General features: G+C 56.2%; 2 protein-coding genes across 2 annotated transcripts; one reads left to right on the top strand and one right to left on the bottom strand.

Annotated features, from left to right (window-relative positions):
- Window positions 1-1,440: 1,440 nt before the first annotated feature.
- Window positions 1,441-3,386, bottom strand: NCLIV_061560 (conserved hypothetical protein; the record flags this gene model as incomplete). The annotated part of the gene is made up of 3 exons (XM_003885708.1): window positions 1,441-1,679; window positions 2,443-2,542; window positions 3,282-3,386. 3 exons carry the CDS (start codon window positions 3,384-3,386, stop codon window positions 1,441-1,443), a joined length of 444 nt encoding a protein of 147 aa, XP_003885757.1.
- A 2,458-nt stretch (window positions 3,387-5,844) lies between these two features.
- Window positions 5,845-14,495, top strand: NCLIV_061550 (conserved hypothetical protein; the record flags this gene model as incomplete). The annotated part of the gene is made up of 10 exons (XM_003885707.1): window positions 5,845-7,119; window positions 7,818-8,081; window positions 8,363-8,486; window positions 9,012-9,433; window positions 10,150-10,232; window positions 10,736-10,820; window positions 11,988-12,131; window positions 12,726-13,346; window positions 13,854-14,030; window positions 14,343-14,495. 10 exons carry the CDS (start codon window positions 5,845-5,847, stop codon window positions 14,493-14,495), a joined length of 3,348 nt encoding a protein of 1,115 aa, XP_003885756.1.
- Between the last annotated feature and the right edge of the window lie 87 nt (window positions 14,496-14,582).

The raw sequence follows: 14,582 nt of genomic DNA, 5'->3' as shown, positions 1-14,582 counted from the left end.
TTGGGAACTCGTTCCACTGCGGGGGGCTGGCCTTTTCGCGTCGGCCCGCGGATGGACGTATAAGGCTTCGGGGGTATCCACCCAGCTGAGATCTTGTTTTTAGGAAACACGATCTCAGTGTGAGTCGCTGTTACTGAAGGCTCCGCAGCGCCAGGCAAAACCACTAGACGACCTGTCCAGCGGTTCTTTTCTGTGTCACGCCAAACGCCTGTGCCACGCACCCAATCGCGAGACGTCATGACGTGGTTCACGTTAAGCAACGAAACTTCGCTGCGCTGTCCACATGCCTTGCCCTCAGACGCCCTCTGAGCGTCCAGAAGCCGGCTGCGGGAAAAACCGACGCCCCTCTGGTACACTTTTTTTCGCCGGCGGAGCCACGTGTCACGCAGCAAATCTGTGCAGAACCCAAGGCCGGGTGAAAGAACTCGGCTTGTGTCGGAAGTCGAGACGCCATCCGTCGCGAAAAGCGAATGTCGTGTGTGTGCCTGGGGCCGTCCGTGTACATGAAAAGACGCTGTCCTCTACGCACACGAGAAGACGGGTCTTGCCGAACTGAGTGCGACCGTATCAACTTGTGAGGAACGGGTCCCCGCAGAGAAATCGCTGTCGAGACACTGCCTGCTGTATATCCGTAGCGCGTTTTGGGGGCTAGCTGCGTCGAGCCACGTCTTTCCTGGCGGCTGGCCCTCGTCGCTCTCTTCAAACTACACCCATCGCGCCGAGTCCAACACAGTGTGCGTGAACTCGAGGTGTCAGTAGGCATATCACGCATGCACTCCTGCGTTCACGAGGCCGATCGCGCTGCCTCTCGGGCAAGACCGCCAGGGTCGGAAATTACAATGTTCCAGAAACGGAGCGCCACGAGAGTTTGAATGCAAACAGGCAGACCAAAAAACTCTTCGGCCTAGCAGTTCAAAACGAAAAAACGGGAACTCGCATGTGCAAGGAACGCGAACGAACGCAGGCTCTATCGGGCCAGCGCATCCCCCGAGACTACGAAACACAAAGACAACCACTCTCCGCATGTGCTCGAGGCCTCTCTGGCGAGCTTTCCTGACAGGACCGGATCTGCGGGACGAGATTTCTCAACTGCTCGAAAGCAGAATACTGAAGCGGCGGCTTCTCCAGAAAGAACGTTCGCTTTCGGGCAATCCACACGCGGCAACACGACCTGTGACCGAGTCTCCTGGGCGTCTCCTGACCCGTAGGAAGCGAGAGAACAGACACACGCCGGAGGTGCGTTATCCCTGTGCCGCCTTCTGGAACCTGGTAGCGAGACTCCAGTTCGCGGCTGGATGTTTAGGTCCTCTACACAGGGTGAAGTGCTTGACGCCGATTACGCAGTTTCTTGCGCTGTGAACGTCTTTTTTCTTGCGGAAAGTGTTGCCAGTCAGTTCGTTCTCGCAACTCGAAAAACGGTTCGCGCACCCCGCGAAATGCTCACGCAGCAACGGCATTCGCCGTAGGGGACTTCTCCATCAAGGCTGCCTCCTTGTCCTTCTTGATTTGCTCCGCAAACTCGGGCGTCTTTGTGCACACAATGGTAATCTTCGGGACCATCTTGAGAGCAGTGCGAGTGGACGGGAAGTACGAAGTTTCGACCTTGGTGATAGTCGCCGAGTTGTCCCTCTGAAGAAGAGACGCCGCGCCGATTGCGGTCTTCGTCGCCATGCCAAGCCCTGAGTTCACAAGACAAAAAAAAGGAAAACCGGGCACCAGCAAAGACTGAGAACAGTTCCTTGACATTCCAAAACGCAGATCGCACAACAAAACCCCCGCGATCAACACTCGAAAACCTGAAAACGTTGGCGGGGCCAAAGGCGATGGCGAAAGACGCCGCATCCACTAAGCCTGTTTCAGCTCGTAGCGAACCCTCCAAAACAGTCACGTTTCTCTCTGCATTTCCGGCATACAGAAAGGAAAACACCAGTGTCGAGATTTGCCTCCCTTATAAACGAGCGGCGCTTGAGAAATGTTCCTTCTGCCTTTGCTGTACCCGGGAAAACGTGTCACGCACTAACTGGCCGAACACCGCGTGCACAAAGGATTTCACACCCGGTGGAGAGGTCCCGAGAGCTCGCCTCAGAGAACAAGAAGATGCCACAACGCGTCAGCACTTCACACATCGCCACACATGCATGTGCGTCGCTGCTGGTCTTTCGCACCTCAGCTGGACACTTCGATCAAGTTGCGCCTCGCCAGCAACCTACACGGCGGCTCTCAGGGGAGCCCAGCCGCTGTGTTCGGGAAAAGTTTTGATCTTACAAACCGGCGTTCATTTGATTCCGAGACAACACCCGCGCATGTTGGCGCCGGCAGAAGAGCGACCCCCCAGACTTTGGCGGCAAGTTTCCCCGTTCGCTCTGGTTGCTCACCCGCACCAGCAGCCACGATTGCTTTGTATTTTCTCGACTCAACACAGCGGTCGTCGTCTGTACGCACCTGTGATGATGACTTCATCGCAAGCAGGTTTGTCATCACGGCCAACGAGCATTCTCTTGCCAATGCGGGCATAAAAGCCTGGGATCTTATCCATGGAAACCTACGACGGACAGCGCACCACACCGGCACATCCGATCACACACAGCTCCACAGTCTCCGATCCCACACATCTCCACAGTCTCCGACCCCATGTTTACACGCCTTCTCCCCACTTGCGTCCATTCCGACAACACGGCGCTCAGGAAAGGCGGCAAACGTGAAAGCGTCGTCCTCCCGTGAGTGAAATTGCCGCCTGGACAGTCCACGAGCAATCCCCGTGTGTCTGCGTCGCCCACCGCACGAATGCCCTATCCCAGCTCGGGAGAGCCCCCAAGAGAGGTGCGAAAAACGTCCCCCTTGGCCGGCGGGTTCGAACACAAACTCTGTGACCGTGCACTAAGCTGTGTCCACGACACACAGACTATGTGCTTTCTGCGACAGGAGTTTTTCCGGAATCCCTTCACTCGGCAGTGCCGACGGACTTCGGCCCCACCCTCTCTGCGCCGCTGCGAGCGCCACACGCCCGAGGAGCGTTGTTCCCTCCCGGACATGCACTGGCGATATGCAGAGAACCCAGAAGAAGCTTCGTGGATTTCCGCGCATGTGCGGAGCAAAAGGCTTCTTCAGCTGCGGAACGGTTCCCTCCTTTTGAAAACTCGAAAAACGTGCGACGATACAGGGTTCAGTGGGGGGAAAAGCGGTCCCATGCGTTGTTCGGCCCCTGCACGCCTTGTCCGACAGGAAGGAAGTCTCGGGCTCGAATTACGGAAAGGTCGATTCGCCCGAAACTGAAATCTCACCAGGATAGAGTTATCCGGTCGTGCACTCCCTGCAGCTGCGTCTCCTTCCGTGGAGTTTGCAGCTTGCGAGGTGGAGCTCGGAGCCGGGGCGACGACGTCCGTCATTGTGGAATTTGTGAAAGTCGGAAATTCGTTTCGAGACTCCGCACAAAGAGGGATTCGAGAGACACAGTTGGAACAATCAGTGTTTCGTGCAACCTTTTTCCTCCCCAAGAGTCACCAGAGGCAAAGAGGGATGAACCACAGGACTGTATCTGCGCTCTATCGTCGCCCCTTTTTGAATCCAGCTTTTTTGGGTCAGCGAGAGAGAGGGGCATGCAACTTGCATGACCCGCGTGTGACCCCTACTGTGCTCGTTCTTTTCCGTTGTGTTTATTCGTCACTCTCCCCCGCCAAGGTATCCGTACACACGACGGATCCTTCGTCTTCTCTCGAGAAATGCTTTTCTCATTTATCCTCGGCTTTTCTGTCTCGCACCCAACTTGTTAAGACACACACAGAGGCAGAGATTCCACCGCTCAGCGGCTCCGCCACCACAATACAAACCCCACCGTCCTCGCCGTAGGCTTCCCCTCTTCCTCGTTCTCGGCGCAGAGGAGCCTTCGCCGCCTCGCTCTCTCTGTCGCGTTTTTAGCTGCAGAAAGGCGCGCGAAAGCCTCAAGAGAGGAAAGGCGCTTGTATTTTCGGATGCCTTCCCCGGGCACGAGCGCCGCTCCCTGGCGGCCCCGTTTTCCACGCAACACATCCCCCCTCTTGCGGCGGTGCCCGTTCCACACGTTCCCGTTTGGGAACCGAGAGCTCCAGAGAGGAAGGACACTTCGTCGCGGCAGACGCCTGCCGAGTTTAGGGCACGACGAGAACTCAAGCGATGCTTCCAGCCACGTTCGTTTCTTCACCTCACCACTCTGTTCGAAAACGGAAACTACACGAGAACTGAGAGTCGTTACACGGACTCGTGTGGCGCCGACGAGAACGCGGCGCCGCACGAGTCTCTCTCACACACGCCGCAGTCTGAGGGCGACGTTCTGAGAAACTGAGGAGGCAGCAAACTGCGCCGTTTCTGCCCAGCTGAAAACCAGGAAGACCCCGCAGAGAGGAGCACACGTGCGAAAACCCATTTTTCAATCGGCCATTTTGCGCGTTCCGCAGCGGCGCCTTCTCGTCAGCACAAAACCGCGCGCAGCGTGTGCTGGAGTCCCGGTCGGACTCCGAGCACGAGGCAAACGCAGCCAAAAAACACAGAAAAGTGTTGACGCGCAGGAGTAAGCCTGCCAGCCCATCCCAAAACGTTTCCAGTCTCTCTTTCCTCACGAAGTCACGCGCCTCGCACGGAGGCAGTCGCGACCGGCCGGTCGCGCAGGCTCTCAGCAAGAAGTCGCTCCAACACAGAAAAAGGCAGGAGTTCTCGCCTCCCGTTGAGCCTGCCTTCCTTCACCCTCGAGGACGGAAACACACTTCTGTAGAAGCAGTTCTCTGCAGTGAAGCCACGCGCTCCTTACTCGTACCCCCTTTGAAAAAACCGGTCTTCCGGTGCTGCGCTCAACAAGAGCGTCGGCGCTGGGGCCGGAAGACAGCCTGGCGCACACGCCTGGCGGGCGGTCTGTTTCTCGGGTTTCTAGAGGAAACTCGACGGTGTCGAGGTGAAACGGCCGTTCGTCAAATTTCTAGCCACGCCAACTTCCGCGGAGGCTGGCCAGAGTGAGGGGTTGGTTTTCCTCGCCTGCGCCGCGGGAGACAAGCTGCAACGGCAGTCGATCTTCCGCACGGGACGACGCTTCTGACCTGCGTTGACAAACGACCGCTGTCCGTTCTCTGCATCTTCATCTGCGCAACTCTACATCTTTATGTCGCCTCTTACCGAAAAGGACGAAGGCGTATATTTTTGTGTATCTGCCAGCCTCCAACTGTGTGTACGCGTTTTTTCCTTCCTCTCTGAAGGCCTTTGCACACCGATGCAAGTGCATCCTTTCGCGAATTTTCCGTCCCGTGTCGCCCCGCTCAAGTCGGCTGACGAAAAAGGGAGGCTTGGGTTCCAAAAAAAATCGAGGAAACGAGCGCACTACTGAGGCAACGCGAATGCCGCTGCCAAGGAGAAAGACACTCAACGATCGAAACTCCCAAGAAACGCGCTTTTTCCCCGCGCCCGCGAACTCCCGCAAAACAGTCGATGATCGCTTGGCCGACGGCACGAGCCACGCCGCCTGGCAAAAAGGGTATCGAGCGAGAGGAACAGAAGAAAACCAAAGGAAAGCGCTCGTGAGAAAGCACCGAATGTCTTCTTTTGCAGATTTCCTCGGGAAGGATCTGCAGCGGTCGTTCGACACTTCTCTTTCCTGTTCTCCCGCTGTCATGTGAACAGCTGCCGGGCGAACGCCGGGAAAGAAACCGATAACGTTTTTCCCAGTGAATCCGCCAACTTCCTCGACCTTCTCGTCGGTTGCGGATAGAGGGGCGCTCCCCTTCTGGTCGTGATTCGTTTCAGACTCCAGGAAAACCGAGAAGAAGCGCCGCCGTGTCTTTCCCAGTCCACGCATTTGCTGATCGACCTGTGAAGCCATCAGAGATGGCGACGCTCCCGACACTTCCCTCTTCTTCTTCTGGTGGTCCTCCTGCGCTTTGCTCTTTGCTGCCTCTTCTTCGGAGCGCCTCGCCGCGCGAGAAATTTCAAGGCCTCCTCCGCTGTTCCTCCCTGTTCACGAGTCTCTCGACTTCGTCGGCTCTTCCGCCCAGCGGTGCCGTGTGTGGGCAAGAAGGCCTTTCCGTCGGCGCGTGTCCTCTGAATTCCCAGGCCATTGCCGTTGTGCTGAGAGCGGTTCGGCCTTCGTTTCTCCGGCAGGTTCTCCTCGCTTCTCCGGTGTACAGCCAGTACGCCCTGAGCCTCCTCCACGCCTTCACGCAAGTCGACGCGCGCCTGACCGCTCGTCTGCTGCGTCCCTGCTTCGCGACGCTTTGCTTCCTTCTGCTGCGCGAGGGACAATGGTCCACGGAACCGGAGGCAGGTGCGCGCCTGGGCCGAGGTGTATGTCCACCTGACGATGCGCAGGCGAAGCGCGAGGACGCAGACGTCGCAGGAGGCTCCGGGGGGAACCAGGAGGGAGGAGGAGCCGAGAGGGAGGCCCAGAGGCGCGAGCGGAAAGAGGAAGAAGATGACGCAAATGAAGACGCTGCACTCCTTTCAGAAGCCTTCGCGGTGACCGAGCGATTTGCGCTGGTCCTCGGAAGGCGCGCCTTCATGCGCGCTCTGAGAGAAGCGGCGGAAAGGCTGTGGCGTGGGGAAGACGACGAGCGGGAGGAAGAGGACTTCCATCAACAATTCGAGGCAGCGCTAGACGAAATGGATGCAGAACTCGACAAACTCAAGAGCGAGAATGCGAGCGTGGAGGCGCTGAACGGGGAAGGCCCGGCTTCCACGGAAGAAGAGAGGAATCGCAGAAGCGAGAACCTCCGTGCAGAGGAAGAGGAAGATGCAGACGAACTGGAGGAAGACGGGATGCAGCTGAACCGTGACTGGGAAGCGAGGGAATTTGGAGATGTGTCCGCCTCCTGGAGCAGCGACGAAGAGGAAGGCGACAGCGAAGATGAGGACCAAGAGGCCATCCAAAGTCTCTTTCTCCGAGCTGTCTCCAAGGCGACCGCCAACGACGAGGAAGGCTTGCGCCTCGCTTCTGCGGAGCGGAGCAAGCGGGCGGGGGACAGCCGAGGCCCAGAGAGGGAACAGGCGTCGAAAAAGGCGCCTGTCTCGCTTGCAGATAGGACAGGGGAGAAGAATGAACACGCCGAGCTTACCAGCGAAGCCGCCTTCAGCTTAACGGACGTCTTGCTGCCGTCGCTAGAAAAAGTAAGAGCGACCGTGGAGAGCACCCCAGGAAAGGGGGACAGCGGCCGAAGAACGAGGCGAGAGGCCCAGGGGAAAAGTGGACGGGAGAGAGGAAGGGAGAGGGTACGGAAGAGAATGAGACAGAGAAATGGAAGGAGAGAGAGAGGGGAAGACAGGGAAAGAAGAAGCAGAAGAGGACGAGAGGCGAACGGAGAGAAAGAGAACATTGTTTAGGGTGGGAAAGAGAGGGAGGAGATGGTGAGATGGTACAAGCCCGCGAGGGCGAGCGGGAGAAGGTGGGCACGAGTGTGAAGAGAGAGGTGAAGGAGCAGAGAGGAGAAAAGAACGTCGAGAAATTCCGCTTTCAGTGGAGTCCGAGAGAGGGTGAGAGTCAACCAAACAGCGGTGGCGACCGACAGCCGAGCGCCCCGTGAAACCGAGTCTACGTCATGTGTGGTTTCATGTCGCTGGCCTGCTGCCGAAGCTTGAGAGGAGGGCGAACGGTCGATTTATTCTGCAGAGAGGACAAGAGGCGGCGCACGGTGTCCTGGGTGTTTGTCGTCCGTTTGTTCCTTGCCTCTCTTCTCCCTTGAGAGCATGTGCGAGGAGAGGGAGACACAGAGAGGGGGGCGGAAAGAGGGTGAAGGGTGTGAAGCACACACGCGATCGCAAAGGAAGTGATCTTCTCCGCCCTGTTCCTCGGCGTTCTGTCCTTTCAGGCGCCGCGGCAGACCTACCTCGCGCTGCTGCTGAAACTCGCCACGACGCAGACCAACGCCCTGACCCTCCTGTCGCTGGGACACCTCAGTCGGTGGCTGGAGGCCGCCGAGCAGGCGGCCGCGGAAGCGAGCGCTGGAAAACTGTCTTCTTCGTCTCTCGCCTCCACAAAGGGCGAGAGACGAGCACCGCGACAGGGCGAAGCAAGGCAGCAGCGCTGCGGCGCCGTCGCTTGCCTGCAGGAGTTCCAGAAGGAAAACGCGGAGGTAAGAACCTCGCAAGGCTGCGCCAAGGGAGCGCTTCTCGCTTCCTCCGTTTTCTCACATCCGTTGCTTCTCTTCGTCCAGCGCTCGCTGCGTGCTCCCGCTGTCCTCCGTCTTCCCCGCCTGTGCCTCTCTCGACCCCTCTTCTCGCATTGCGCCTCCTCTCCTGGTGTTTGCTGTTGTTCGCTCTCGTGTCTCGTTTGCGGATGCGTGGCTTCGACAGGATCTCGGCAGTGCTCGGGTTCAGACGTTTTCCAGTTCAGACGACCTCTGTGTTTTTGCAGCTTCTCGCAGAGAAAGTCGGAGAAATCCTCTCAGGGAAACTCCCTTGGAAGGCGCGCGCCGACGCCTTCGACGTGGCGCGCGACTTCCTCCGGCTCTTTGGGCTCTCCTGGGCAGTTCCGAAAAGTGAGAGAAACACACCGCTCGGGGAGAACGGGACGGAACGCCTTCTCGCCGGCTCTGTCAAAGACCCGCCGCAACGCGGGACGATGCGAGAAAAAACTCCCTGCCCAGACGTCTGCCGCGGTGCGGTCTCGTGTCCACGCACCTCAGAGACATTCGAGGGTACCCGCTGCGCGCGAGAGAGACGCTACCTCTCCAGATTCGGAGTTCGGTCTCCTCGTCTCGGGTTTGTCGGCCGCTCGCTTGTTCTGGCGGGCGTCGAGTCTTCGCCGAAACACAGGCCTTCGCGAAGCCGCTCGACACCACTCAGAGACCAAGAGAGAAACCGCTCGAGAAAGAAAGCATGCAAGAAAAGCGAAACCTAGCGAGAGCCCACGCATATGTCGCGAGTCTGGTGCCTTCTGCCCGTTTGCGCGGTCGCCTGAATCGAAGACCCGTCCTGGAGTTGCAGGCGATAAAAGAGAAACAGGCCTGCAGAAGACAAAAAAGTTCCTCGCGATTTTCATTCTCTTTCTTTGTGCGGTGCAGAGAGCCGACAGCTCCTTCGGATCGCGACACGCCTGAGTGCCGTCGAGATTCGCCTCTATTTCGACGACGTGCTCAACGCCCTTGACGAAGAAAAAAAACAGACACGCTCGTCTTCTTCCTCTTCCTCCTCTTCCTCCTCTTCTTCCTCTTCCTCCTCTTCCTCCTCTTCTTCCTCTTCTTCCTCTTCTTCCTCTCCGTCCTCTTCTCCTGCCTCTGCTTCTTCCTCTCCTTCCTCTTCTTCCTCTTCTTCTTCCTCTTCCCCTGCCTCTGCTTCTCCCGCTTCGTCGTCGTGGTTCTTGAGTCAGAACGGGAGAGAGGACCGTGCGCGACTGGTCACAGCTGCGTGTGCCTTCATGGATGTAGCTGTCAAAGTCTTCTCGCAAGAAGCGGATTTCCTTGAAGAACACATGCCGCACGACGTGGTGAGAATGCGCCTGCGCGCTCAAAGATCCCATCCACAGCGCCCAAAAACCCCTCGGCCGACTGAGGCGGGTCATAGAAAGCAGATGCATACACTTGTCGAAACAACTCTACGCATGTAAATCTATACATATACATCTGCTTCTTAATCTCCCCTTTAGGTGTACACGTGCATATACGTTTGTGTCAGCATATTCACGAAAAACCATTTGGTTCGCACCTTACACACATACCTCCGTATGTATATACAAATATATGTAAGAATGACCTACGTATGAGCGTCTTTCTGCTCCTGTGCCCATGTCTATGGCTATACGCACATTTTGTGTGTGTGAACGAGGAACACTGTGAAGCACATGCACATAAGGAGGATATGCATCTGCTCTCCTGGTGCCACATCGATATCTATCTATCAACGTCTATCTTAATGTAACTATTTATCTCAATCTATATACCTATCTCTATCTATCTCTATCACTATATATAGATACACATATATAAGTGTAGGGCCATAGAGCCAAAACGTTTATCTAAAACTGCATGCAAGTAGTAGGTGCGAAGGTTGTGTTCTCGTCTCACCAATGGTGCAACCCCTGACTACGGCGCCAGTCCGATTCCACCTCTCTTTTGCAGTTCGGGGTGCGGTTCTTCTGTGTTTCCCTCCCTTATATCTCCGTGTTTGTCTTTCCTCTTTCCTCCCTCTCGATCTGTTTCTCAGCACGGCCTGGTTGAATCTGTCCACGAAGCGATGGAGGCGGTCTTCGATTTTGTGGAAGAACTCCAGAGACAGCCAGTCCTCGCGTGAGTGGTTCTCCGCTTGCAGTCGTGCCTAAACGCACCCTAAACCTTTCGGCTTCGTCTTCTCTTCCATCGTTCTTTTTCTTTTTCTTCTCGCCTGCGCGCCCATGGCGCAACTTTTCTCTCTCGTTCGATATTCTGTTCCCTGCCTGTTCGCCTTTCTTTAGAGCTCTCAGGGGCGTTCCTCGCATCTCCACTTATATTCGTGATCGTGCCTGCTCAATACCTTTCGCTCTTCTTCCGCTCTCTGTTTTTCCTTTTTCTTTGTTCTGTGTCTTCTCTTTCTCGCGTCTCCCTGCCTGCTTCTCTCCCGTCGCCACTTCGGTGTCTTCTTTCTGCTTTCCTTCGTTGCCCTCGAATTTTCATCGTCTCTTCCTCGCCTCCCCACCGTTTCTGCCTATCGTCTCTTCGCCGGTCTTCTTGTCTCCCTGTCTCTCTGTCTTGTTTCTGTCTCCTCTCTGCACGTGCTCCGTCTCCCCTCTCTTGCGCCGAACTTGTTTTTCCAGAAACCGCATGCAGGCCGAGTTGGCGGCGTCCGCGCGACTCTGCGGCGCCTGGCTGGCCGGCGAACCCAACAAGTTCGGAGACACCGTGAGTTGAGGGGGAAAGAAACGTCCTCTCTTGTTTTCGCTGCCTTGTTGCTGATCGTCGTCTCTCTCTCTCGCCCGCTTCTCTTTGCGGCATCCCGTGAACCTCCAAAGTGCCCTGTGAAAAACGTCTACATACAGATGCTTCTCTATCCTTTGAACGCGTGGAACTGTATTTTCGTCACCGGCGGCGGACATACGCAGTGCTGAAGAAGCGTGATTTTTTGCAGTTTCTCCGGCTTCTACCTGTCTTCTGCACGCGCTTACCCCCCGCGCTTGCGGCGCCGCTCCTCCCGGCGCTTCTCTCCTTCGCGAGGTGAGTGAAGTCTCAGAGAGCGAACGAAGCAGCGGCGGAGGCGACAACCGTCACCAGCGAGGGGGATGGGCGGAGCCCGAGAACACGCAGAAACCACAGGAAACAGGAGGGTTGCCTGTATATGTCATAAGAATGGCAGAAGGCCAGAGACGCGGCAAGGCACTCTTTGCCAGTCTCGTTTCTCGTAATACATGGATCGAAGTCTCGCCCTGGGTGTTGTCTCTGCTCTTTCTGTCTCTCTCGTCTTTCCAGCTCCGACTGGGCCATAGCGACAGGCGCCGTCGAACTCTTGGGCAGCCTCTTTCTCTTCCCTGAGGTTGCCCCCGAGCCTGAGCAAAGGACAGGCAAGTCGCCTTTTTTCCATTCTCCGGATATGCTCTCTGCCGTGTCTCACCTTGGCCACTTCGATGTGCCGCGCTGTCCTGTCTCCCTCGCGCGTCTCTGTCCTCCTTTGTCTCCGTGTCCCCAACTCTTCCTCTTGTCTCCTTTTCTCTCTTTTCTGTCTTTCGCTCTTGTACTTTTTCTCTCTTTTCTGTCTTTCGCTCTTGTACCTTTTCTCTCTTTTCTGTCTTTCGCTCTTGTACCTTTTCTCTCTTGTCCCTTTTTTCTCTTGCTTCTCTCTTGTCTCTTGTCTGCTGTGTCTTCACCGTCGGCGCGGCTGGTGGATCCTCTCGCAGAGATTCCCTCACATGCACGAGAGGCGTCTTTGCTTCTCCTTTCGGCGTCAGTCTTTAGAGCGTCTTTTCCTTCGTTGTCTCTGCTTTCTTTTCCGTCTTTCTTCGTCCATCTCGTGTCCACTTCCGTCTTTTCTGTGCGCGGTCGTTTTGTCGCGATCCGTCTCCAGCATTTTTCCAGATTCACACGCTGGTCGCGTCCCTCCTCGCGTCAGCGGCTCTGGACCCTCTCGTGCCTCCTCCTGAAACGACGCAAGAAAGCGCAAAAACGATGCGAGCTCTCGCAGCTTGGCACGCGTCTCTCCTGCCTGCCATCGAAACCGAGGTACGAGCGCGCGAACGCGACACGACACTTCCAGAAAAAGATGGAAAAAACAAGTCTCTCGGCAACCGTAAAAAACAACTCCAGATGGCCTCACAGAGGCAGAGCGAGCGTCAATCAGCAAAGAGAACAGGCAAACCATTTCAGCATATACATCCTTATATATATATATATGTATATACATCTATATATATATATATATATCTTCCATTCTCTTACAAATGTAGGCATGGACGTGCATGCAAACACGGTGGAGGCGTGCATGTGACGCCATAAATTAATTAACATATATATATATATATATATATATATATATATGAGCGAATAGCAAGGGAAGAAGTGTGTGTCGTGTTTGAAGTCAGTTTTGAGTGCGATCGTGTCTTCTTCTGCGGATCGTTCTCCGTCCATATTTGCCAATTGGAACGTCTCTGCCTCGCCCTTTAAGCTTGAGAGCTCCATCCCCTGGTCGATGCCTTTCCTCTGTTTCCTTCATCTTTTCTCGTTTCGCTGCTCCATCTCTGTCTTTATTCTCATCTGCTCTCTTCTCGCGTTCTTGTGGACGGTTCCGCTCTCGTTCGCGGTTGCTCTCTTGTGCAGATACCTCTTCCGGTCGCGGGTCTTTCGCCTGACCAGCTGCATGCGCCGAGCGCGTCGTTCAACATTTCCTCCGCGCTCACTCCGCAAGTTTTTGCCTCCCTGTCGCCTCGAGACGCTATTCTGTGCAAGTCGACCGGCGGCCTCTCGTTGTTTGTTTTGACTGGCATCTTGGCGTATCTGACCTTCTCTGTCGGCGTGCTACCGGTCCAGGAGGGTGCGAATCCCCCCGCGGGCGACGAAGGCCGGGCTGACGGCGAGACGGAACGGGCGAAGCGCACAGGCGACACATCCTCCCCTTCTGCCTCGGCTGCTGCGCCTTCTTCGCAGTCTCTTGCTGCGGACGCTCCGCGCTGTTCATTTCCTTCCGCGGCGTTCGTGCAACGCTGGTGGCCTCAGATGCGCGCGGCGCTCGCTCTCGGTACACCCGAGCAGGTGTCTCGACAGCTGGAGGGCAGATTCGTCCCCTTTGCTCAGTGGCCAGGCGACGACGAGAGTCCGTTGAAAACCTTCTACCTGTGGAAATGCGACGTGGTCAGCACTGCAGCCGCCCTCGTCGGTCTCCGATGCACGCAACGCGCCGTTCTGGAGATCCTCCAGCCGCGAGAAATCCTCCACTTATGGGTAGGCGAGGAAACGAAAGACGATCGCGTGGACCAGGCTGCAACAATGTCTGTCGGGAGTCGCGCACAGACTTCGGGGCGCCTCCCAATTTGCGCCTTGTTCGGCCCAAGCCCCGCTGGGTTTCCATGCTCCGCGTGGTTTTACCGCGAGCGCATAGTCACCAGCCACGTGTAGAAGTAGGCGTGGTGATGCCTATATACATTCACATCCATATATATACATATATATACATAAACGTATAGATGTATATATATATATATATATATATATATATATGTACTCGCCAAATGTATGTGTTTCCGTATTGGCATTCTGGACGGTGTTCTTGGTATCGACGCACATCTGGGTCCGTGTGACTCGCCTTCTTGTATGTGTATGTATGCGTGGATGGACGCATGCGTTGCTCGTGTGCCTCGCGCTGCGTTTTCTTTCCGAAGACCGGGCTGCTCCCCTGGCCCTCTCACTGCCTGCTTCTTCTCGAGTTCTTTGCGCCTTCGTTCTCTCCAGGGAGCTTTGGTCTGTCAGTGCATCGTCCTCACCCCGTCAAGCTCCGCGGAGATGGCGCACGTGGCGCGCCCAGCCGTGGCTCTCTGGTACCGCTCTCTCCGGGTTTTGGCTGCATGCGGCCCGCATCACCCTTTCCTTCTCTGGACGCTTCACCGGCAACTCACCGCGTACCAGCACGTGAGTCGCAAGTCTCGTTTCCCCGGCCCAGGTTTTCCTGTCGCAGTCTCTAGACAAGGCAAGACAAAGCAGAGTCGGATCCTTATATGCTTTGCAGCGTCACCGGAGATAAACTGTAGATTTAGCTTTCCTCTACAGCTACGGTGACTGGTGCGCTTAATGGCGGTTAACCTTTCCTTTCAATTACGTACTCGGCGCAATTGCGTACTCGAGGCAATTACGTACTCGGGGCATGCAGTACAATCGGAAACCTGAAGCTGACTGCGTGGGTGTCGAGCCTTTCTCTCTTCTCTGCGTTGTGTTCGCCTGTAGGTGACGAACCGCCCTGCGAAAGATCTAGTGGCTCCTCCGCCGCCAGTGGCGAGCATGCACACTGACGAAGAGTGGAGTGACTACTCTGAGGCCGACGCGGAACTGGTGATGCATCTGCGCATGTATTTGCGCTCTCCCTCGACGTTCGGCTAGGCCCGATCGCTGCACATGTGTCGCGCGAAAAACCAGAAATACGTGTGCACGCGCATGGACCGACTGGCGCCTATATCTGTCACACTC

The sequence above is a fragment of the Neospora caninum genome, chromosome XII (genome assembly GCF_000208865.1).
Source record: "Neospora caninum Liverpool complete genome, chromosome XII".
NCBI classification, from domain to species: Eukaryota; Apicomplexa; class Conoidasida; order Eucoccidiorida; family Sarcocystidae; genus Neospora; species Neospora caninum.
The sequence above is the reverse complement of the archived record's forward strand: the minus strand, read 5'-3'. Positions and strand labels throughout refer to the sequence as shown.